Source organism: Engystomops pustulosus, chromosome 3 (genome assembly GCF_040894005.1).
Source record: "Engystomops pustulosus chromosome 3, aEngPut4.maternal, whole genome shotgun sequence".
NCBI lineage: Eukaryota > Metazoa > Chordata > Amphibia > Anura > Leptodactylidae > Engystomops > Engystomops pustulosus.
Window position 1 is genome coordinate 191,317,422 of NC_092413.1, and position 26,250 is coordinate 191,343,671.

General features: G+C 40.1%; 1 protein-coding gene across 3 annotated transcripts in view; it reads left to right on the forward strand.

Annotated features, from left to right (window-relative positions):
* The first annotated feature begins 1,503 nt into the window (after window positions 1-1,503).
* LOC140122505 (alpha-1,4-N-acetylglucosaminyltransferase-like) overlaps window positions 1,504-26,250 on the forward strand; it is a 37,105-nt gene continuing 12,358 nt past the window's right edge. For 2 of the 3 annotated variants that reach the window (XM_072143439.1, XM_072143440.1), the window contains exons 1-2: window positions 1,504-1,639; window positions 16,062-16,557. In XM_072143439.1, coding sequence (XP_071999540.1) covers window positions 1,533-1,639; window positions 16,062-16,557 — 603 coding nt within the window. In that variant the 5' untranslated portion in view covers window positions 1,504-1,532. Of the gene's footprint in view, window positions 1,640-12,585; window positions 12,664-16,061; window positions 16,558-26,250 lie in introns of those variants that run through there. The other variant, XM_072143441.1, reaches the window with a different exon arrangement.

Below are 26,250 nucleotides of genomic sequence, written 5' to 3' on the forward strand. Positions count from 1 at the left end.
AAATATATGCATGAAAATCTTGCAACTTTTAGGGCGTGAATAGACAAAACAGTCCAGACACGGATGTAATGTAATACAATTGTAATGAGACTGGCCACATTAGTTATGACCATAAACAAAATTTTTATTTTGTGACAGGTTTATGTTAATAGTACATCAAATTGTTGCTAAATAATAAAACTAGAAATGAGCAGATGTGAACTCTAAGTTCGGGTCTGGGTACATCCTGTATGACCAAACATATTGCCAGATTGATGGCTGAACAGCCAACCCGCAAGTTGATGCCTCTGGCCAACTTGCCACGGCTATGATTGGTCAGAGATCTCCCCCTGGCCATTAACAGCCATTGCATGTGACCCCTGGACCCCAACTTAGAGTTTGGATCCACTTATCATCTAATCATAACTGTGTCATGGCCACCTCTTGGCTGCTCCATTTAGTTGTATCCTTAGACTGAAATGTTCACATTTTATACAAAAAACAAAAGCCTGTACCGTTCAGATGTGCCTATGGTATGGGGAAAGTTTCAGTTCTGAAACAGTCTGCAATATTTATGCACAATAAATGAAAAGGCCAACCAAATGTGGCATCTTCGACCTAGGAGAAACTCCACATCAACCTTGCCTCAGTTATGATAAATCCCCCCCCCCAAGTATACAGAGTTATACTTTGATAAACTGATACGCAATTATAGAGATCCATACTTTACTATTGTGTTTTATTGTGGTTTCTTTTTGTGCTTAATAATTAATTTCAATTGCAAAGGCATGTGTGTATGTTTGTACAAATTTTTGGTGAAAAAAAAAATGCAAAGTGAAAACACTGGGACAGATTTATAAAAAGTGTCCTAAGGTAAGACAGTGCAGAGTTAGACTAGACAGTGTTATTCTGCACCAGATTTATATAAGTGTCTGGTGCTGGGTGATAAATCTGGTGCAGTATAAGACTGTCTACTCGTACTCTGCAGCTACGATTAGTTGGCTTACTTTACACCAAACAAGTTAGGACAAAATTCTGTTGAGTAAGGAGTATTTTTGGCCAATAGAATTTTTTGGCAAAAGGCCACTCCCCCTTTTCATATACCATGCCCCTTTTGTTGAGTTAGACATAGGAGAGCCAGAAAACTTTTTAAACCCCTTTATAATTGTGGTGCAGACACTTTTTAGTGCAAACTACAACAGAATTTTGTCATAGACAGATTAACAAATCGTCTCCCACTGTGTGTGGATTAGGTTAAATAGTAATTCTGTTAAAAATTCTTTAGTTTTTATTTTCTATATTTATGCATGTAAGTGTCAATATAAATGGAAATCTGGTTGTGGATTCTGCTAGACTACAAATTGTTCCAGGAACTAGTCCTGGAGAGCTGGAAAGTTATCAGTTTGTAATGTATTGACACAAATCTGAAAGATTTTAGCGTTATTTGTTTTTTCTTACTTTGTGTCAACATTCCATCATTGACAGATAGTTTCTGTGAAGCAGCCAATCAGGAAAAGCCACCTAGTGCCTAGTAGGGTGTAAATACAGTAAAAATGACATTCAAACAAAAAGATGAACAACAGAGGAAATATACACAGTACAGAAGCAAGAAGAAAAGAAAGAAGATAAGAAATCCATCACAGCTAGGAAAGAAAAACTGGTTAGTGCTGCAGATATGATAACATATGATTTGTAATGATTGTGTGCATACATATTGTATTCTAAGCATTGTATATGTCTTTTTTTAGGTTAGTTTATATTAAGAGTTAATATGATATACTATGCATTGACTTCAAGTTCCCGTACTTCAACTTTAACAGGAACAGAAACTTGTCAAGCAGTGACTCCGTACCTAAGACTTCTTGTTATTTCGTTAAAAGCAATAATACAGGTTCTTATAGCAAAGTTTTTAAGAGACAGTATTGTGCAAATGTTTTAGGCAGATTTTTTTTTAAAAAATGTTTCAACATAAGAATGCTAAACAGAACAGTTTATTTAAAATAATTAAATTAGAATTGTTTATTTTTATCAATTGGCAAAAATACAAAGTGACATATAAATTCAATGAACATTTGAAGTGACCACTTTGTGTCTACAAAACTGCATGAAACTTTTATACAGTTTTAAAAGATACTCAGCAAAGGGTCATTTCATACATCCATAGATCTTCTGGGGATGTTGGCTTGCTAAAATTTTCATATTGTCTTGGATATTTTGGTCAGGACTTTGCAGGGGCAATTTAACACTTTCAGGACTCCTAGGTGAACATCATTAATGGACTGGATGTAGGGAGCCATTGTTCTGCTGCCACTTCTATTTGTAAAGCATTATTTCTTTTCAGCATTTATCCTTGAAGAAAAAAGTTTGTTTTAGCTCATTGTTCTACAAGACGCGGTGCATTCTTAGAGCATAAATCAATGGACAGAACAAAGAGCTGGGTGGGACGACATTGCTGTGTCTCTGTCAGTCTGGTTTCTTTGAATTTACTGACATTGACGTTTGCAGATGGATAGTAAAATATGATATTGTTATGAACAGGTGATCCGCAATAAACCATAATTGAACAGAAATGTAAAGTACGTGCCATGGGTTATGGTCACTCCTGCTGGGCTTGGAGAATCCTATCACTGAGTATAAACTACATTCAGGGGTGTAACCCCATAGCAGACTTCTGTATGAGGCCCACCTTTCCCCTTAAAAAAATATTTTATACTCACACATGTGAGTTACATCACATATGCACACACATGTAGAGCATATACACATCCCATATACACACACATACATACATACCGCTTACAGACATACAGCATACACACATATAGTATATACACACTACACACACATTTTGCATATACACACCCCAATAGACACCCAATACCAGGGCCCCTTGACACTGGGAGCCCCATGGCAGCTGCTGCCTCTGTTGCTTATCCCCTGTCTACATTGAGTACAACTGTCAAAGTCGTGATTTCTCTATGTTCACACACTCCATTGATATTCTCCTGTTATTGCATTTATACTACCTTTATATTAAAACAATGTTCCGAAATTGTGATGTAAACGGAAAGTGCTTGCAATGAAATGCAACTGCAAATGCAATGTAAATGCAAATATGACAATGTGATGTAAACGTCATAGGAACCCTGATGCAACTTAAACTAAAATGCAATGTTACCACAAAAGTGATGCAAATATAAAACATGATTTAATAGTATACATTACATTTAAGCAAACATAACATTTACATGGTGTTTGCACTTACATTGCATTTGCGTTTGGGTTTTTGTTGACATGGTGCTTGCGTTTACGTGGTGTTTGCTTATGTTTACGTGGTGGTTGTGTTGAGTTTACGCGTATGTGGCGCTTGCGTTTTTTGTGACAGTTTGCGTTGCTTTGACATTGCATCACGTTTACATTGTAACAAACAAGAAACGAGATGTTTATGAATGACACAAATAAGCTTTATTAATATAACATTTAAAACATACTTAAAAACCCAAGGAAAAGATTGGGTACATATCACACAGTTTCCCCAGAGCAACCACATGTATAAATGATGCATACACCATGCTAAACCAAATACAGGTATGTTCAGGACCAAAGAGTAACAGAAATCCTACTAACTCAGATATAATCAGTGGATGGCAAGGTCCAATGTGAACAAATCACAGAAAAATAAAGTGCAGAGCTACATTACCGGGTTCAGTCTGGGGAAAGAGATGCCCGACGCGTATCGCCCGACTCGGCGGGCTTCGTCACGTTTACATTGTATTTGCCTTTACGTGGCATTTACATTGCATTTGTGTTAACGTGATTCTTGCATCACCTGCGTGGTGTTTGCAATGCATTTAACCCCTTTAGGACGCAGCCTGTTTATAGCTTAAGGCTTAGTCCCGTTTTTTGAATTCTGACCTGCGTCGCTTTATATGGTTAGAATGTTTGAACACTGTTACTTATCAAAGCGATTATGAGAATGCTTTTTCGACCCATGTGGTACTTCATTTTAGTGGTAATTTTGACTGATGATTTTTTTTTTAAAGAATTTGCCGTTTCAAAAATTCCAAATCATCTCGTTTTCAGGCAGATAGTTTTCCCACCTAAATTAGTTGCTGAATAACATTTCCCATATGTCTACTTTACATTTCCATAATTTTTTAAATGTCTGGATAATTTATTTTGATGTCAAGTAGCTTACAAATCAAACATCGGTTTTCAGTATTTTCAAGGAAATTTCAAAATTGACTTTTTTTGTGGATAATTACTGTTTTTAATAAAATTTTAAATATATAATATTAGAAACCCCCTATATCTCAACCCATTTGCAAATCTGTAGCTCTCATTATCAGAATCAGCTTTTAGGGAAATTTTTTAAATCCTTGAGATCTTCCTAGTAATGAAATCAAAATAAAGATGAAATTTCCCTATTCCCAAAAGGTAAAAATAAAAAACCAGTCTTAAAATTTGTTATGCAATTTTCTCCGAGTACAGAGACCCCCCACAAGTGGCTATTACTTGTTTTATGGCTGCACAGCGAGTTGCAGAAGGGAAGGGGGGACCTGCAGCTGCCAGGATTTTAGTTTCCTCATTGGTGCCCTTTTGTAGGCTTTAAAATTCTTCATTATCGGGCCATGTGACGGCATCTTTTTGCAGGATTAGATACATTTTCCAATGTTATCATTTTGGTGCTAGTATCCCCTATTGTGGAAAATTAACTTTTTAAGGGCAGGAGAAGAAAAGCGTCAGTTATGTGTTGGATTTTTTACTTTTTTTTTGGTGTTCACCGTGTAGCCTAATAACCATGTTATCTTTATTCTATGGGTCAATATTATTATGGGGATATCCTACTTAGATATTTTTTCTTAACAAGAAAGTACTGGGCCCCAATGCTGACTGGGATCGTGGCCCCCATATAGCTAAAATCGTGCTGACACCTCTGTCTCACACATATACTACACATATACACTACACCCATGTACAACTACTCTCATTAACCTCTTAACGCTCAGCGTCCGATATATCGGACGCTGAGCCGATGCCGGTTCAGCTCAAGATTTGAGCCGAACCGACATCGGGAAACACGGGGTGCCGGCTGTGACTGATAGCCGGCACCCCAGTGTAACACCCGCGATCGGAGTTGTCTCTGATCGCGGGTGATTAACCTGTTAAATGCCGCGGTCATCGTGACCACGGCATCTAACATGCATCTGGGGGGTCTTTCCCCCACGATCGCCCCCCCCGAATCATTTTCGGGGGGCACCGATCATTGCTACGGTATCACTGGGGTCCGATCTGGACCCCAGTGTTACCTGCAGGAACTGCCGGTAAGATGGCGTCTATGACGTCATCTTACTGGCAGAGTGCCACCCTATGCAAGTGCATAGGCTGACACTGATAATGCCCTGCAATACATAAGTATTGCAGGGTATTATTATGAACAAGCAATCAGATTATTGCTTGTTCATTTCCCATGGTGGAAAAAGTGAAAAAGTAAAAAAAAAAATTATTCAATAAAAAAATAAAGTAATAAATCACCAAAAATGCCCAAAAGCCCCAAAACATATAAAGAGACATATAACTGAAAAAAAAGTCTAAATCATAACACAAACCCCACATATATAGTATCACCGCGTCCGTAACAACCCATAGAATAAAAATAAATAATTATTGAACCCCCACGATAAACGCCGTAAAACAAAACTGTTATAAACCCTCCAAAAATTATGATTTTTACCTATTCAATCCCACAAAAAATGCTATAAAAAGTGATCAAAAAAACATATGTACTCTAGAATGATACCGGTGCAAAGTACAACGTGTCCCGCAAATAACAAGCCATCAACCAGCTCCGTAGCCAAAAACGGAACAAAGTTATGCCACTTGGAAGGTGGCAATACAAAAATGATAGATTTTTCCCCACAATAGGGTTTTATTTTACAAATTTAGTAAAACGCAAGAAAATATATTCGTGTCTGGTATCCCCGTTATCGTATTGACCCATAGAATGAAGATAATATGATTATTAGTCTATACGGTGAACACCACAAAAAAAAAAAGTAAAAAAACCAGTAGAGAATTGATGCTTTTCTACTCCTGCTCTCAAAAAGAAGTTCCTAAATTTTCAACAATAGGTGATACCAACCCCAAAATGGTAACATTGGAAAAAGCATCTCATCCCGCAAAAAAATGGCATCACATGGCCCTAATAGCGCAAAAGCGAAAATTTTACAGCCTTCAAAAGAGGCCAATGAGGAAAGTAAAATCCTGGCAGCTGTAGGGTGCTCCTTCCCTTCTGCGCCTCACTGTGTGCCCATAAAACAAGTCACGGCCACATGTGGGGGGTCTCTGTACTCGGGAGAAATTGTAGAACAAATTGTATGGTGGGTTTTGTATTTGTATCTTTTGGAAATGTGTAAATTTTAGGGCTAAATGAACGTATAACCGGCACAATTTGACTATTCTAAATTTCGCCTCCATTTTGATGTAATTACTATGAAGATCTCAAGGGGTTAACAATCTTCGTGAAATCTGTTTCTGATAGCTTGAGGGGTGCAGATTTGAAATTGGGTTGATTATATAGGGGGGTTTTGATGCTAAATATGTAAATTTTCATTCAAAACTGTATTTATCCCCAAAATAGTCAATTCTGAAAATCCGGAAAAGCGCTATTCGATTTGTAAGCCGCGTGACATCAAAATAAATTATCCAGACATTTCAAAAATGGTGAAAATGTAAAGTAGACAAATGGGAAATGTTATTCAGCAATTTATTTAGGTGGTACATCTATCTGCCTGAAAACGCAATGATTTCAAATTTCAAAAATGGCAAATTTTTCAGAAAATTCATCATATTTTCTTTTTTTTTGTAAATAAAGGCAAAACTTATCAGCCAAAATTTACCACTAAAATGAAGTACAACATGTGGGTAAAAAACAATCTCAGAATCGTTTTGATAAGTAACAGTGTTCAAAAGTTATAACCATATAAAGCGACGCATGTCAGAATCCAAAAAATGGGACTGAGCCTTGAGCTGTAACATGGCTGCGTCCTTAAGGGGTTAATAACCCAAACCAAAAAAACACAAAAAGTATTCAGATCCAACAAATCACTTCTTTATTATGAAAATTAACATTAATTTTCATAATAAAGAATTGATTCGTTGGACCTGAATACTCTTTGTGTTTTTTTGGTTTGGGATGTTTGCTCATGGAGTTGGTCATTAGAGATTGATAGGAGGGACACTTTGGTGTCATCCATCCCCGTACAATTGTCTGTAACATTTTGGTTGATACTCTCATTAATAAGATGTCCAGCAGCATATTCCAGCAACCTTCCCTTAATTATATAACAACAGCAGCCTACACTCAATAAAGTGTACAACAGCAGCCACTACTAATAAAATCGCAGCAGCAGCCTCCACTCAATAATCGCAGCAGCCTCCAATCAATAAAAATAGCAGAAGCAGCCTCCGCTCAACAATATCCCAGCAGCAACCGTTCAATAAAGTAGTAGCATCAACCTCAACTCAATAAAGTAGAAACAGTAGCCTACATCCCATAATGTAGTAGCAGCCTCCACTCCATAACGTAGTAGCATCACAGCAGCAATGGCTTAATAATGTAGCAGCAGCCTCCACTTAATAATGCAGCCCCTGCCTCCACTTAATAATGTAGCTGTAGCCTCCACTCAATAATAAATTATCCATTAGCAGTAGCACAGACATGTGCTTGTGGTATAAAAAAATGAATAAACTCAATACTTACCTCCCACCAGGGCCGGATTAAGGTTGGTGGGGGTCCCAAGGCGCAAAAATCGGCCCCCAGTGAATGTAGTCCAGACAAGGAACAGAAATCACTGTATACTGTTCCCCAGCAATAACTATATACAGCCTTCCCAGCAATTGCTGCATACAGCGCCCCATAATCACTATATACAGCCCCCCAGAAATCACTTTATACAGACAGCCACTATATACAGCTCCCCCAGCAATAATTGTTTACAGACCCCCGGCAATCACTACATACAATTCCCCCATCAATCACTGTTTAAAGCCCACCAGCAATCACTGTATACAGCTCCCCCAGCAATCACTGTATACAGCCCCCAGAAATCACTGTATACAGCTCCCAGAAATCCCTTTAAACAGCCCCCAGTAATCACTGAATACAGATCCCAGTAATAAATATATACAGCCCCCCAGTAATCACTGTATACAGCTCCCGCAGCAATCACTGTATACAACCCCCAAACAATCACTGTATACAGCCCCTAGTAATCACTGTACATAGCTCCCAGTAATCACTTTATACAGCTTCCCCAGCAATCACTGGTTACAGCTCCCCCAGCAATCACTGTATATAGCTCCCCCAGCAATCACTGGTTACAGCTCCCCCATCAATCACTATATAGAGCTCCCCAAACAATCACTGTATACATCCCCACAGTAATCACTGTTTACAGACCCCCAGCTATAACTATATACAGCCCCCCAACATTACCTATATACAGTCCGAGAGCATTAACTATATACAGCACCCTATAATAACTATATACAGCTCCCTATAATAACTATATACAGCACCACATATAATAACTATATACAACCTTTCATTATAACTATATACAGCGTCCCATAATAACTACATACAGCCCCACCATAATTATATACAGCCCCCCTATAATAACTTCATACAGCCTCCCTATAACTATTTACAGCCCCCGTATAATAACTATATACAGCCCCGTATTTCTATATACAGTCGTCTATAATAAATATATACATCCTCCTTATAATAACTTTTTACAGCCTCTCTATAATAACTATGTACAACCTCCCTATAAATATATACAGTCCCCTATAATAACTATATACAGTCCCCTATAATAAGTACTAGTTCATGGAGCCCATCTGAAAAAAGATCGGAACACACATTGAATAGCGACAATGGCGGGCCCATATCCCATCAGGCCCGATCGCAGTTAAATGTCCAACGACCCGATGGCAAAATAAAACCTAATGTGGGAAATAAAATCTATAATTTTCGCTGTCTTTCAAGTGGCATAAAATTTTCATTTTTTAGCTACAGAGCTGGTTGATGGCTTGTTTTGTGGGATATGTTGTACTTTAAAACAGTATCATTCTGGAGCACATATGTTTTTTTGATTACTTTGTATTGCATTTTTTGTGGGATGAAATTGGTAAAAATCATAATTTATGGTGGGTTTTTAACAGGTTTTTTTATGGTCCTCATCTAGCAGGTTCAATAATAATCTTTCAGGTTGTTACAGTTGCGCTGATGCTACATATGTGCGGTTTGTGTTATGATTTTGACTATTTCGCATTATATGTCTCTGTTTATGGGGCTTATGATAATTTTTTTTTTTATTTATTCATTTATTTTTAATTAAGAACATTTTTTAAATCTTTTTTATTAGCTCCACCTTTCTACTTATATAAGTTTGGTATCCCTATTGTCATGGGTGGTCCCGTGACCCATATCACGGGTCGCGGGCTCACCCCTGCTGCCCTGCCCGCGCCAGCACGCTGCCAGCCTGGCCCAGCTCCCGGCTTGCTCCCCTCTGCGCCCTAGTAGTTGGGGACGCGCTTTAAATTCTCCAGATTTAAAGGGCCAGCGTGCCATTAATTGGCGCTGGCCATATTGCCCAATTCTATATAAGCCTGCCTCTTCCTGCAAGCCCTGATGGATCTTTGTTCCTCACAGCCTGAGACAAAGCTTTACTGCGATTAACCTGCATTCCTGTGTCTCCTGCGTTCCTGCATCTCCTGCGTTCCTGTGTCCCTCTGTGTTCCTGTGTTACCTGAGCTCCTCCATGTTTCCGTGTACCAGTGATCCTCTGTGCTGCTGTCCTGTGTGCTGTGTTCCCGTTCCCCTCTGCTTGGACCTCCTGTTGCTGACCCCGGATTGGACTCTGACGTTGCATCTCTGCCGCCTGCCCTGACCCTGTGCCTGAACTTTGACCACAAGATTGATTGCCGTTCTTGCACCTCAAACTTGCCCGCTTTGCGGCGGGCTCTGGTGAAAACTGGGTACCACTTAGACTCCGGTCCTAGGTAGTGGCTTGAGTCATCGTCTGCAGTGGTCCAGTGGATCAACAACCCGCAAGCCTGACACCTATGATCGTACTGACCCAAAGAATAAAGGGGAGTTGTCATTTGGAGTGCGATAAAAAGCCATAAAAACAGAGCTTGCAAGAAAACGCTACAAATGTGATTTTTTTTTTTGACCATCTCACCCAATTTGCAGTTATTTTCCAACTTTCCAGTACATTGCATGGGATATTAAATTGTGCCACTAAAATGTACAATTTGTCTTGCTGATAACAAGCCCATGAGAGGAAAGTTGAAAACAAAAATGCAAAAAGGAAAAAGGGGAGTCCTGAAAGGCATAAGTCCCATTTGTCTAACAAAAAAATTAAAATTCCAACTCTGTTAAATTTAGGAACAGTTTGATAAATGTTGAACTCTTTTTAGGTCTGTCCTCTAATAAGTCTGACAAAACAGGGTAACTCCAGCATTATATAAAAAAATACCAAAGAAAAGAGCTGCCAAAAAATTATGTTAAAAAGGTATATCCTTTATTAATATTCCATACAAATCTAATACAAACATGTCTATCCCACAATGGGGAAATCAAGAAATAAATTCACATAGCGGAAACAGCTAGTGCCAGATGGAGGGTGGGACATCCACAGAGTACTTATGGTCCCCTCCTCTTTACTGAATGTCCAACGATCAACAAATGCCCAACAATGGGACAAATAAAGGTAAGGTGGCAACAATAGAGTGAAGCCAGTAATTAAAGTAGGCCGGGGGTACCTTCCTGTATTACAGGTTCAAAAAAATTCTTTTCAAGACACACTTACCCATAGGCATAATGACGGGCGGAGGACGGGCGTCAGGAGGATGAAGCATTGAGTGAAACGCGCGCCGGGGTAATCCATTTGGCGCTCTTGTGTGACTGTCCCCAGTCGAACCGTCATTATTCCTATGGGTAAGTGTGTCTTGAAAAGAATTTTTTTGAACCTATAAAATCTGATATGTAGGGGGATATTTGTTTTTTGTTGTATAACTCTAGCATTATGTTGACTCTGGGTGGCAAAACTATACAAAATGTCACAAACTGTTTGCAACTGTTTTTTTAATCCAAAATTCTGTAGTTACAATAGGACTTAATAAATGATCCCCCTGTGTGTATGAAACATGTTGATATACAATATATACAGTAAATCAGTAGTATTTATTATGTACTGTAAGTCTGTGTATGTGCAACTGTGTTAGGACTTATCTCCTTGGCAAAGTATCAGGCAATTATAGGTCATCATTATTACACACAGGTCCGATTCATTTCTGTGCTACACCGCTCCCTTATATGACATATTTCTGTACGCACACCTATATGACCTCATTCTCAAACTTAAAGGAAGGCAATTGTTTTCTGGATTTACCAGATTTAGCTGTCCAAAAACATTCTTTTATGACGCATCAATTTCCTTTGGTATGTATGTTAAAGCCACTCAAGACAGGTCCCATAATAGTTGACATGAGAAGTAGGAATAACGAGAAAATCCAGTATAAAAAAGTACACAGGGCCCATGGGCTAAATACGGCCTGTGGCCTGCGGCATTTAATCTGAATTTTTAATGCTTCCATTTATGGATACATGTGACCTGTTTTATTTTTAGCAACTCTCCCTAAATTTGAAAAATGTGAAAAACTATTCTAACATTATTGGTAAGTTTTACATTTTGCGCCGTTCACTGATTCAAAATGATGACTTTCTCTTAGTTTTAGTACTACTTGTATTATTTTCATTTCTTGACAGTCATAAATGGGTGTATAATGAAGGCCAATGGACGGAGCCCTCTCTAGTCACTAAAGAGAAAACATACAATATTTTATATAATTTAAAAAATTAACTTAACGAAATTCATAACAGGCCGATGAAAGGCTTAAAGACGAAACTACAAATGTATAAGGAAAGACTCATCTGAAATGAATAGGTAGGCTATTCTACCCTTCTAATATCCCTCAGCACTTATGTAAGAGGAAAGCTCTAAATAAATGTCCTAAATGTGGGAAATACTTTATATGGATGTCCACTAATACTGTATTAGAAATGACTGGGAGGTCCCCTACTGTTGGATGTTGATAATTTACGGTACTTTAACCCTAGGCTACAATGATCAGCTGAAACAGTTATCATAAGTGTCTGTAATGAAGCTTTATTTTAAATCCTGGTTCTTATGACAATCCAACATTTTTAAAATCCAATTGTCACAGAGACCAAAAAAAATTTGGCTTGAGTTACAATGATAAAATGTAGAGTTCCGACTTATATACAAATTCAACTTAAGAACAAACCTACGGAACCTATCCTGTATGTAACCCGGGAACTGCCTGTAATCAGGTGAATAAATAATATCAAGGCAAAAGTGGGAAGTATTATCCTGAAAAAAGAATGGTTCTATACATTCCAGTACACTGAAAGTTAGTGGGCAGAGGGGCACACCATACGTTGTTGGCTGTGCAGAAATAATAATAATAATAATAATAATAATATTAATTCCTTTATTTATATAGCGCACACAGATTACACAGAGCTGCACAGAGTCTACCAAATCAGTCCCTGTCCCCAATGGGGCTCACAATCTAATCATCCTACCAGTAAGTTTTAGGAGCATGGGAGGAAACTGTCTTTTGATGTAATTTAACCTAAAACAACTTTGCACCATATTTTTTGTATGGACCATTCATATATTTTTATAAATGAATCATGTCCCCTCTTAGTTTTCTCTTTTCAAGTCTAAATAAATCTAGTTGTTTTAATTTTTCCTCATAACTGAGACCCTCCATACCCCTTATCATTTGTGTGTCTCTTCTTCGTACTTTCTCCAGCTCCAGGGCATCCTTTTTATGGACTGCTTGACATTTTATGCTGTTATTTAATTTATGATCTACTTGTCACCCAGGTCCTTCTCAACGAGAGACTCTCCCAAATTTACTCCCCCAAGGACATGTTGCATGTAGGTTTTCAGTCCCACATAACCTTACATTTATCCACATTGAACCTCATTTGCCAAGTGCCCTGCAGCCTATGAACATCCTCCATAGACTGTATTACACTACACAGCTTGGTGTCTGTCACAAAAGGCCCTCGTGATCAGAGAAGACAAGCACTGAGCTGTATTTCTTCAGGTTTTATTCCAGTATATCAACAAGTTACATATAAGCCATGTCCTAAGGTAGAGCGCCGCAGCTTGCTCTCCAGACAAAAGTTCATCCACAACACCTTTCTAAACCAGTTTCAAAACAATAGTCCCACACCCAAATCCACCCACACCTCCTCTGCTATCTGGTTATCAGCTAGTAGGGGGTGGTGGGAATTTTTACCCTGGTACAGCAAACCCCTACTGGAGCTGTGGAGTCACTGAGACTTCTGGAGGAGAGTAGAACATTCCAGGACTACAAACTTCCAGAGATCCATGTTACACACATGATTATATACAAATACAAATGTAAAACAATACAAACCCCATATAGTGACACATATCATGAATACGTCACAGCATATCAAGATAATGTCACAGTCTGCCGTGACAGTGTCATCTGCAAAAATAGACACAGTGCTATTAATTCCTACCTCTATATCATTAATAAGCAAGTTAAATAGTAGTGGGCCAAGCACACTTTTAAAATTTAAAATTAAGATTTGGATGGTCTTTGTTCTAACTGAATTACGAGGAGTTAGCAAAGCGTAACAGCCTTGCGGAATAGACCAGTATTCACACTAAGTGCTATTGAGGAGCGGTTTTATTGATATTTTTGGACAATTAGTTGTATAAAGTCAAGGAGGTGGAGAGTTAAAAACTGAATTGAAGGTAAGGAACTCTCTCAAAGTTAATGATGTTTCTGGATGTAGGACCATCAATTGCTGTGAAGGGGTCTTTCTGATGAGCTTGATTTCAGTGTTAAAATCTGAGCCTCCTTGACTTTATAGAACCAGTTTACATCTCACTTCAAAATAGATTTCTGGATGGTGCCAGCACACTGGGTTATGAAAGAAACACATTCTGGAAGGTGTTCAGCTGCTTGGCAATATACTGGTAGTAGTTTATTAGGTCAATTTCTGCTGACAGGTTGCCTTTAAAGTCTTCCATGATCACTACAGTCTCCTCTTGTGCCGCTCACTCTATCTCTTTATATAGGTGGCCCTCTATTAGCTCTTGTTTTCCCAAAGATCACAACGTTTCAGCCTCCTCACACTATTCATTAACTATTGTCTCAATCACAATCACTTTAAGTCTCTACTGTCACCAACTCCTCTCTTCTTTGCCCTATCTTTCCTAAAGAGTGGAAAACCTTGGAGACTAACACCCCAGTCATGTGATGCATCTAGGCATGTCTCAGCTACACCAACTAAGGCCCCTTCCACACTAGCGAGTGTGATGCGATGAACTCGCATCACACTCGCAACGCAAGCTGCCGGGAACGCACGGCCCGAACCCTGCACCGCGGGAGTGAACTCAGCATGTCAGTTCACTCCCGCGGTGCAGGGTTCGGGCCGTGCGTTCCCGGCAGCTTGCGTTGCGAGTGTGATGCGAGTTCATCGCATCACACTCGCTAGTGTGGAAGGGGCCTAAATCTATGTGTTCATCTAATACCTGGGCCCTAAGCCAATTTTGCCTCTGATACTTTTGTGAACATACACTTTCATTTTCCACCTTCATTATTTTATTTGATTTTATGGGTACATACACTCACCGGCCTTTTTATTAGGTACACCATGCTAGTACATGCTAGTAACGGGTTGGACCCCCTTTTGTGGCATAGATTCAACAAGGTGCTGGAAGCATTCCTTAGAGATTTTGATCCATATTGACATGATGGCATCACACAGTTGCCACAGATTTGTCGGCTGCACATCCATGATGCGAATCTCCCGTTCCACCACATCCCAAAGATGCTCTATTGGATTGAGATCTGATTGAGTGACTGTGGAGGCCATTTGAGTACAGTGAACTCATTGTCATGTTCAAGAAACCAGTCTGAGATGATTCCAGCTTTATGAAATGGTGCATTATCCTGCTGAAAGTAGCCATCAGATGTTGGGTACATTGTGGTCATAAAGGGATGGACATGGTCAGCAACAATACTCAGGTAGGCTCTGGCGTTGCAACGATGCTCAATTGGTACCATAGTGCCAAGAAAATATTCCCCACACCATGACACCACCACCACCAGCCTGAACCGTTGATACAAGACAGGATGGATCCATGTTGTTGACGCCAAATTCTGACCCTACCATTCGAATGTCGCAGCAGAAATCGAGACTCATCAGACCAGGCAACATTTTTCCAATCTTCTACTGTCCAATTTCGATGAGCTTGTGCAAATTGTAGCCTCAGTTTCCTGTTCTTAGCTGAAAGGAGTGGCACCCGGTGTGTTCTTCTGTTGCTGTAGCCCATCCGCCTCAAAGTTTGACGTACTGTGGATTCAGAGATGCTCTTCTGCCTACCTTGGTTGTAACGGGTGGCGATTTGAGTCACTGTTGCCTTTCTATCAGCTCGAACCAGTCTGCCCATTCTCCTTTGACCTCTGGCATCAACAAGGCATTTCCGCCCACAGAACTGCCGCTCACTGGATGTTTTTTCTTTTTCGGACCATTCTCTGTTGTGCGTGAAAATCCCAGTAGATCAGCAGTTTCTGAAATACTCAGACCAGCCCTTCTGGCACCAACAACCATGCCACGTTCAAAGGCACTCAAATCACCTTTCTTCCCCATACTGATGCTCGGTTTGAACTGCAGGAGATTGTCTTGACCATGCCTAAATGCACTGAGTTGCCGCCATGTGATTGGCTGATTAGAAATTAAGTGTTAACGAGCAGTTGGACAGGTGTACCTAATAAAGTGGCCAGTGAGTGTATATCTTCATATCTTCCCTCTATTTTGAAGGGGTCTTTCAACACTTTCAGTCACTTACTGTATTGTGTTTAATAATTTGAACTGATGAATCTGTAATGACTATATAATTCTAGAAGAAACATTGTCTTTTGTTTTGCAGTTGGGCAACATATGCTGCAGTGATGTTAAAAGCAATAAAGATAGCAGCCTTCTTGCTTATGATGACCACATTCGGCTTCTATTATGGTATTCCCTACACAATTTTGAACTCAGTAGGAAAGCATTTAAATGGATTTACCTCATTTATACTTAAGAGTGAAACGTGTAACCCAGTAAATGGTTGGATAAATACTACAGTGACCCCTGCTCCCAGGACGCCATCTGAAGTATTAAAAGAAGGTAATGGGATCATATTTTTGGAATCAACAGATCGAATGAAACTTCCTCCATTAGTTTTATGTGCAGCAGAGTCAGCAGCTCGAGTCTACAAAGACCGACCAGTGGCCTTCTTCATGAAAGGATTGAATGAAACCAACAACGAAGAAATTGTGAAAAAACATTTCCCGATGCTCTCATCTCTGAGGAACATTTACTTTTTCCCCATGAACTTAAAGGAATTATTTACTGGAACACCACTTGACGACTGGTTCTCAAAGGTAAGTTGCAACAAAAAGTAATTTACACTATTAGTCATATACTTTAGATATAGTGAACAAAAGTACATTCCATAAACACATTTTTGTAGCGTGTAGGTTTTTATAACACTAGTGATGCAATCCGAAATTAAATTATTAGTCTAAAGTTTCAGTCACTGGGACCTTCATCAGACACTGTTACAAATATAGAGTAATATAACAAATATTTTTTCAAAGGTATCATCGTACATCGATGAGGATGCAAATATTGAAAACATGTCAAATTTCATAAAGCCATTGTTATCAAGATCGGTGGTGGAAAGATAATATTTAAATTAAGGATTATAAAATAATAATGTTCACTAATGACATACACGGCATACATAATGACATACATAATGTTACACGGGAGGGAGTATCTAACAGACATTTGAATATATGGTCTGAGACCAGATTTCAGACTAGATATTCAACGGAGACCAGTAATAGTGAAGCCATGGATGAATGCTAACTAGGTCATATCCCTGGAGATGTAAATAGCAACCAGTGTGTGGAGTCAACACGGTGCAATGGCAGTGTAAGACGGAAGTACATGTGCAGGAGTTACTGCAATAGAGCAAGAAGAAAAGCAAGGTGCCAAGAAGTGGAATAGATATGTAAAAGACAAACTCAACAATCTTCAGACGAATATGCTGAGCAAGCAATAAGCAGGATAGAAGTGGAGGACCAAGTAGGTTGCTGGGTTACTGTCGCTAGCGGAGTTAGAAAGGTGTCCAAAAAAGCAAAATTGTTAAATTGTGCAACAATGTAAGGATGTCAGTGACAGTAGATACTACCCTCCCTAACAACCAGGGGAGCAACACAGCTAGTGGTCTGGTAGATGGTAGTGCAGGAAAGGCAAGACAGTTGGTTGTACATGGGGACTCTATAATTAGGAATACTGTACTATGTGCAGTTTGCCTGTGTTGTGAGATGAGGGATCCAGATTCGGGATTTCTGGCGCACATTCTTCATGAATCTGGCTCCTTCTGCACTGCTCCGACAAAGTGCACCACTTTTTTATGAACCTTCAACATGGGCCGTTAAATTTAAAATGTGGCGCACGGTCCGACTGAGAAACGTATTGCCCATATCAATGCAGAATTTATGTCTCATGAAGATTAGTGCAGCAGTGACACAAAACTGTTGAGTGCAACACAAATGTGGTGCTGACACTATTTTAATACCTGTGCAAGAAGTTTGCACTGAAAAGAACTTGCAAAGTATGACAGAAAACCGACGCACGACCCTTAGTAAAGGATGACCATAGAATAATTTGTTGCCAAGATCACAGCAAGTAAGTGCTGTTTGCTGTCTCCTTGTTGCCAGTGTTCGGCATGTGGTGGGAAGGGTGGATAAATTACTGTGAGGGGCTGAGGATAACCTATTTGTCATGGTCCATGGAGGAGCCAACAACAGAAAAGATGGTAGGTGGAGTGGAGTAGCCTTAAAGGAAATTTACCATCAAAATCAAGAATGATAAATCAGGGACACTTACTATGGATTCAGGCATCGTGACTGTGGTAAACTTCTTATATTTGTTTTTGATTATCTCCAGCTAAGGGGCTCCCCTAGCCTCTGTGATCTGGCTTTACGACCTGTGGCTCAGTCTCTTTGCCCCCCACCCCCAGCTTCCTCAGCAGTTGTACAGTAACCCCGTTAGTTAAAATACAAAATGAAAGAGAAGTGGCCAAAGATAGCAAAACTTAAAATATTCTTTAGTATATAAATTTGAAAAAAAAAAAAAAAGGTCAGAGGAAGTGGGATCCCTAAATACTAGAATTGGTGGATTGGTAACTAGTGAACAAGAGCTCCTTTTATACAATAGAAAGAACATCTGATGTGGGTGGTTCCAGTGCGGATGATCCTTTCTGTAGTATACTAGACTGGCTAAATGTAGACATGAATATCCGTTTTTGCTCAGTGAATAAATGTAGACATGATCCAATCTAAGCTCAATAACATAAATGTGTACAAGGCTTCTGGACCAGTTGGGTTACACCCCAGAGTTCTTAACCCCTTCACGCTCCGTGGCGGATATATCCGCCACGGAGCGCAGTGACTTAGCGCTCAGTGGCGGATATATCCGCCACGGCGCTTATGCCGGCTCGGCTCTGGATCAGATCCGAACCGGCATCGGGAAACACGGGGTGCCGGCTGTAACTAATAGCCGGCACCCCAGTGTAACACCCGCGGTCGGAGTGGGCTCCGATCGCGGGTGTGTAACCTGTTAAATGCCGCAGTCAGCACAACCGCGGCATCTAACATGTCTCTGGGGGGTCCGATCTGGTCCCCAGCACTGCCTGCAGGCACTGCCAGTAAGATGGCGTCTGTGACGTCATCTTACTGGCATAGTGCCAGCCTATGCAAGTGCATAGGCTAACACTGATAATACCCTGCAATACATGATTATTGCAGCGTATTATCATGAACAAGCAATCAGATGATTGCTTGGTCATTTCCCATGGTGTAAAAAGTGAAAAAGTAAAAAAAAGTGTTATTCAATAAAAAATAAAGTAATAAATCAATAAAAATGCCCATAAGCCCCATAACATATAAAGAGACATATAACCCCAAAAAAGTCTAAATCATAACAAAAACCCCACATATATAGTATCACCGCGTCCGTAACAACCCATAGAATACAAGTAAATCATTATTGAACCCGTACGATGAACGCCGTTAAAAAAAACTATTGAAAACCCACCAAAAATTAACATTTTTACCAATTCAATCTTACAAAAAATGCCATCAAAAGTGATCAAAAAAACATATGTACTCCATAATGATACTGCTGCAAATTACAGCATGTCCTGCAAAAAACAAGCCATCAACCAGCTCCCAAGTCAAAAAAGTAAAAATGTTATGCCACTTGGAAGACGGCAATGCAAAAATGATAGATTTTTTCCCACATTACGGTTTTATTTGACAAATTTAGTAAAATGTAAGAAAATATATTCAAGTCTGGTATCCCCATAATTGTATCATCCCATAGAATAAAACTAACATGATTATTAGGCTAAACGGTGAACACGAAAAAAAAAAAGTCAAAAATCCAGTACAGAATTGATGCTTTTCTACTCATACCCTCAAAAACAAGTTCCTAAATTTTCAACAATAGGTGATACCAACCCCAAAATGGTAACACTGGAAAAAGCATCTCATTCCGCAAAAAAAAATGCCAGCACATGGCCCCAATAACGAAAAAGCGAAAAAGCTGCAGGTCCCTCCTTCCATTCTGCGCCTCGCTGTGTACCCATAAAACAAGTAATGTCCACATGTGGGGGGTCTCTGCACTCGGGAGAAATTGCAGAACAAATTGTATGGTGGGTTTTCTATTTTTATCTTTTGGAAATGTGTAAATTTTAGGGCTAAATGAGCATATAACCGGAACAATTTGACCAATCTAAATTTCACCTCCATTTTGATTCAATTACTATGAAGATCTCGAGGGGTTAACAATCTTCCTAAAAGCTGTTTCTGATAGTTTGAGGGGTGCAGATTTGAAAATGGGTTGATTATATACGGGGGTTTTGATACTAAATATGTAACATTTCATTCAAAACTGTATTTATCCGCAAAAGAGTAAATTCTGAAAATATGGAAAATCGCTATTCGATTTGTAAGCCGAGCGACATCAAAGTATATTATCTAGACATTTCAAAAATTATGAAAATGTAAAGTAGACACATGGGAAATGTTATGCAGCAACTTATTTAGGTGGTAAATCTATCTACCTGAAAATGTAATGATTTTGAATTTCAAAAAATTTAGATTTTTCAAAAAATTCATCATTTTTTCTTTTTTTGGAAAATAAACGCAAAACAGCCAACATTTACCACTAAAATGCAGTACAACATGTGGGGAAAAAACAATTTCAGAATCGCTTTGATAAGTAACAGTGTTCAAAAGTTATAACCATATAAAGTGACGCAAGTCAGAATCCAAAAAATGGGGCTGAGCCTTAAGCTGTAAAATGGCTGCGTCCTTAAGGGGTTAAAGAACTCAATTCTGTTTTTGATGATCCCCAGTTGAAAATCTTCAGAGATTCCCTAATGGAATTTGCAAAGGCATTAAATACTGTCCTTCAAAGACAACTAATGGGCAAAATATGCTATATAGGTTTTGCAGGAAATGTTTGCAATAGAATTAAAAACTGGCTGAAGGATCATATCCAAAGAGTCGTGGTCAATGATTCCTACTCAGAATGGTCACCAGTTATTAGTGGTGAACCCCAGGGTTCTGTGCTCAGCCCACTATTATTTAACTTGTTTATTAATGATATGGTTGTCTGAATTAATAGTTCTGTGTCTAAAGTGTAGTGCACTCAATGGAGCTTATTCATAGGCTGCAAACTGGCTTGACCACACTGGAGGACATAAACCCTCCGGCACCGCAGTATACATGAAGAGGTCCTACCTGGTGTAGCATTGTACAATTGATTTGTGACCATTAAAAGGGTATTCCAGGAATCAGCATAATTCATATACAAATGGGCACTCAAAATATAAGCTAATGTGTAATTAGTTGTTATTTAAAATGTTGCTCCCCTTAGCAGAGAATGCTGCTGACATAGACTATAGTGAAGAATTAAAATGTTACTGGCCCTTTAATCAGTCTGTTAATTTCCTCTGCGCAGTCCGTTGCAGAGCATACACAGGATAGAAGATGGCCGCTGGTCACATGTCCACATCACATGTCCTGCACCTGCCTGGGCAGGTCATCTGATCACCAATACGTTTGGCTGTAGTCGGTTGGTTGCAATGTATCCAGTATGGCTGGTGTGTAGTGATGGCAGTTACATATCATTACTATGGTAACAGAGCAAGAAAACCTGTTACATCATCACTGGGAGCAGAGCATAAGAGGGAGGAGGAGTTACTGCGAACTAAAGGATCATGGAACTTGTAGTTTCCAGTGGCGGCCATCTTAGTGATAACTCCACCTACTTTAGAGAGGCCATAAATTTTGTAAATCATAAAATCAAACTATTTAAGCTCCGTTTTGTGACTAATGACATTGAGTATTATTGTATTCATTTATTTATATCATCATGGGGTTTTTGTGTCAGACGTTCATATTCCCGGAATACCCCTTTTTTTACCTACCAACTCGCTGTACCCCCCTCCATGCACCACTAAGACCCCTTGGTGTGGAGATTGCGCACAGAGAGGAATAATTGTAGTTGTTGGCAGTTCACTAGTGATTACATCGGGTCTTCTACATCAGTTTTGATCCTGGTCGCCCTTGATGATTTTGTCAGTTTCTTTGCTTTCTGTGTATAGGGACAGACTGACAGCCCTGTGAAGAAGGCTTATTGGCCGAGGAGGAGGCAAAATGCACGGTCAATGCATTTTGATTACATTCTTGTCTAGAGCAATGTACAAAGAACCTGCAGAAATTCTTCAGACTAATGAAGGAGAAACAGTTGTTTTGAAATTCATCGACAAATCCCACCTTTTTTGATATCTCAAGACCATTTTATGTCAACTACTTCTATCCTGTAAAGGGTGACGGCCAAATAGTTTTTAATGATTATGAGGTTGTTGCGAATTGCTTGAGTTAACCAGGTCAAGAAGTGGTTTCATCATCAACAAGGGGTGAAGGTGGCAGGATGCGGATCATCCAGCAGGATTGCAGTGGTGGCAGATCTGCAGAAAAAAAAAAAAAAAAAAAACTGCAGTAGACGGTTTTCTGTAGGAAGTCATAGTGTTTGGGGTAAAATTCCTCAGTAGCAAGTTTGGGAATATTTTGTCAGGTCACTGGAGCAACTGTGGCAATATGTAGAATCCGTGGCAGAAAGTGAAGTTTGGTCAGGGTGCTAAATATGGCACCACTGCCGACATTTATACAAGTTGAATCACCATAAAGTGACTCGGTAGAACAATGGCAAAAATGTAGTTTTACAACCCTTGGCAGCAGGTGCTGCACCCTTTACAAACACATTATGACTATACTGCCTTAGTCTTGACCATGAATATGGCAGTTTAACCAGTTGATCGGATGCTTGCTGGGCTTTATGGGCAAAATTTTTATGATCAATTTTCCGTAATAAAAACACAGTTGCAAACAGAAGGCACAGCTAACATCCAACCAAAGCCTTCCATCTATACTATCATATTTATGGTCAAGACTCTTAACCACCAATAAGGCAGAAAAGCTGCAAAACTTTGTCCAGATGTTTGCTGTGCCTCCTGTTTGCACCATTTTATTAGGCTGTGTAAAAGAAGAGTTTTAAAATGCTTCAAAGAGATTGCTGGACTCAAATCCATAAAATTATATAGGATAACAAGAGGGTTTATCCAAAAAAGTCCCTTTCTATCGTGTTATTGGTCCACTGACCTGTCTTTTTGGGGAACTGCTGTCTGCTTTTCTCTAGGTAGGGCATTATTTGGCCAACCATCTTCTTACATCCAACATCCTTCATCCTTATCTTTTGAGACTTACCTGTCATAATACTGAGTTACAGCTGCTGCGGCTATGAGATTTTTGGGTACTGGGAGTTCGTTGACAATTGCTTACTGGGAGCACCATGACTATTGTCTACTGGGAGCACCATGACTATTGTCTACTGGAAGCAGCATGACTATCAACTACTGGGGCACCATGGCTATAGGCTACTAGGGACACCATGGCTAAAGACTATTGAGAGCACTGTGACTACTGGCTTGTGGAGGCTTTGTAATAACTGCTTACTGGAAACACAGTGATTATTGGCTACTGGGGGCTTTGTGACTATTGGCTACTGGGATATATAGAAAGAGTCGACACACAATAGACTATTGCCTAGAGTTGGTCGTTGGTTGCAGCATCTGGTCCGGTTTTCACCAGAGCTCGCCGCAAAGCGGGTTGAACTTGCTGCGGCATGGTACCACCAGGTGGCTCCACAGGTACGACTTTTTCTGCGGTGGCGGACAAGGTGAGGTACAGAGTCATGAGTCAGAGACGGAGTCATGGACAGGCAGGAGGTCAGGACAGGCAGCATGGGAACAGAGTCGGGGATGTAGTGGAAGGTCAGGACAGGCAGCACAGGAGCAAAGTCAGGAACGGAATCAAGGTCACAACAGGAAATCACTATCAACGCAGAGGACATAGAGAACAAGCTTTCTCTAAAGCACAAAGATCCAGTAGGGGTCATAGAAGAGGCTGGCTAACAGGTTAGTGGCTGGCAACAACCAATTAGCAGCGCACTGGCCCTTTTTACAGAGCTAGCACGCGCTAGCCCTAGGTGGCGGGGACACGTACCCCAAGCCACAGGAGTTGCCGCTCAAACCCAGAGGGGTAAATGAGGCAACAGGTCTGGGGGGGAGACACACAAAAGTACAAGGGTGTGCTTGTGACCCGAGACATGGGTCGCAGGGGCACCCGTGACATAAAGTAGTGATTATTGGACCCAAACCCCACTATTCAGGTATTGAACATTTTGGATTTGGGTCATAAGACCTGGTTTTCAGACAGAAACACTGGGGGAACTTTATGACCCACATGCACCATAGTTTTGTCTCTCTGAGGTGAATTTCAGAGACATTTGGCGGCTCTTTTTTTGCATCTTATGTATGATCCTGTCTTTTTACTTGTGATACATGTTCAGTTTTTCCTATCCTGGCAGGTGCAAATTTTGGCTTCTTTTTGAGACTTTTTGTTGCAAATGTCTCAAATCCACATGGACACAAGCCACGTGAGTGGGTTATATACAGTAGAGGACACAAGCCATGTGAGGGGTTATATACAGGAGAGGACACAAGCCATGTGAGGGTTATATACAGGAGAGGATACAAGCCATGTGAGGGGTTATATACAGGAGAGTATACAAGCCATGTGAGGGGGTTATATACAGGAGAGGACACAAGCCATGTGAGGGGGTTATATACAGGAGAGGATACAAGCCACGTGAGTGGGTTATATACAGTAGAGGACACAAGCCATGTGAGGGGTTATATACAGGAGAGGATACAAGCCTTATGAGGGGTTATATACAGGAGAGGTTACAAGCCATGTGAGGGGTTTTATACAGGATAGGATAAAAGCCATGTAAGGGATTATATACAGGAGAGGACACAAGCCATGTGAGGGGATTATATACAGGAAAGGACACAAGCCATGTGAGGGGTTATATACAGGAGAGGATACAAGCCATGTGAGGGTGTTACATACAGGAGAGGACACAAGCCATATGAGGGGTTATATACAGGAGAGGACACAAGCCATGTGAGAGGTTATATACAGGAGAGGATACAAGCCATGTGAGAGGTTATATACAGGAGAGGATACAAGCCATGTGAGGGGTTATATACAGGAGAGGACACAAGCCATGTGAGGGGATTATATACAGGAGAGGACACAAGCCATGTGAGGGGATTATATACAGGAGAGGACACAAGCCATGTGAGGGGGTTATATACAGGAGAGGACACAAGCCATGTGAGGGGTTATATGCAGGAGAGGACACAAGCCATGTGAGGGGTTATATACAGGAGAGGACACAAGCCATGTAAGGGGTTATATACAGGAGAGGACACAAGCCATGTGAGGGGTTATATACAGGAGAGGATACAAGCCATGTGAGGGGTTATATACAGGAGAGGACACAAGCCATGTAAGGGGTTATATACAGGAGAGGACACAAGCCATGTGAGGGGTTATATACAGGAGAGGATACAAGCCATGTGAGGGGTTATATACAGGAGAGGACACTACTGTTAATTTGGGATTTAACATGTTGCATTTTTAATGCATTTTGAAACCTATTATAACAGCTGAGGAGAGGTGATTTTCTTAATTACATTAGTGTTAACATTTGAATTTACAAAACGCATAGTAAACACAATGTTAACACATGCATAAATGTGGCATTTATATAGCGTTTTGTAAACACAAATGTTAACAGCAATGAAATAAGGCAAGACAAATATATAAAATAGGCTCTGTCTTTTTGACTCCTGGTCTAGTAACACGGGCTCTCACTTCCCGTTGAAAACATAGCGGGATTTTCCACAAGCTAACATGGTACACGTTTTCTTGTCACAAAGTAACTGAAACGGACTAAGCATGAGGTCAGTCTTATGACCCTGGCATCAGGAACATACACACACACAAAACCTCACCTTTCCCATTTCAGCAAATTAATGTTATTGTTTTTTATGATAAAACATTATACAGTTTTCCAATATACTTACTGTATGAACTCTTCACTGTTTTCTAGATCTCTGCTTGCTGTCATTTTATAGAAAGCTTCATTGTTTGCTTCCAGTGGACAGAAAACCGACCATACTCATGTAATGTTACACAGGTCCATGTGCTTTCTATAGAACGACAACAAGCAGAGATCTAGAAAACCATGAGGAATTGATACAGAAAGTATATTGGAAAATTGGATAACTTTTTATAATACAATAAGAATAACATTAATTTGCTGTAATGGGAACTCCCCTTTAACATGTCATTACTAGAGATGAGCGAACATACTCGTCCGAGCTTGATGCTCGTTCGAGCATTAGCGTACTCGAAACTGCTCGTTGCTCGGACGAATACTTCGCCCGCTCGAGAAAATGGCAGCTCCCGCCGTTTTGCTTTTTGGCGGCCAGAAACAGAGCCAATCACAAGCCAGGAGACTCTGCACTCCACCCAGCATGACGTGGTACCCTTACACGTCGATAGCAGTGGTTGGCTGGCCAG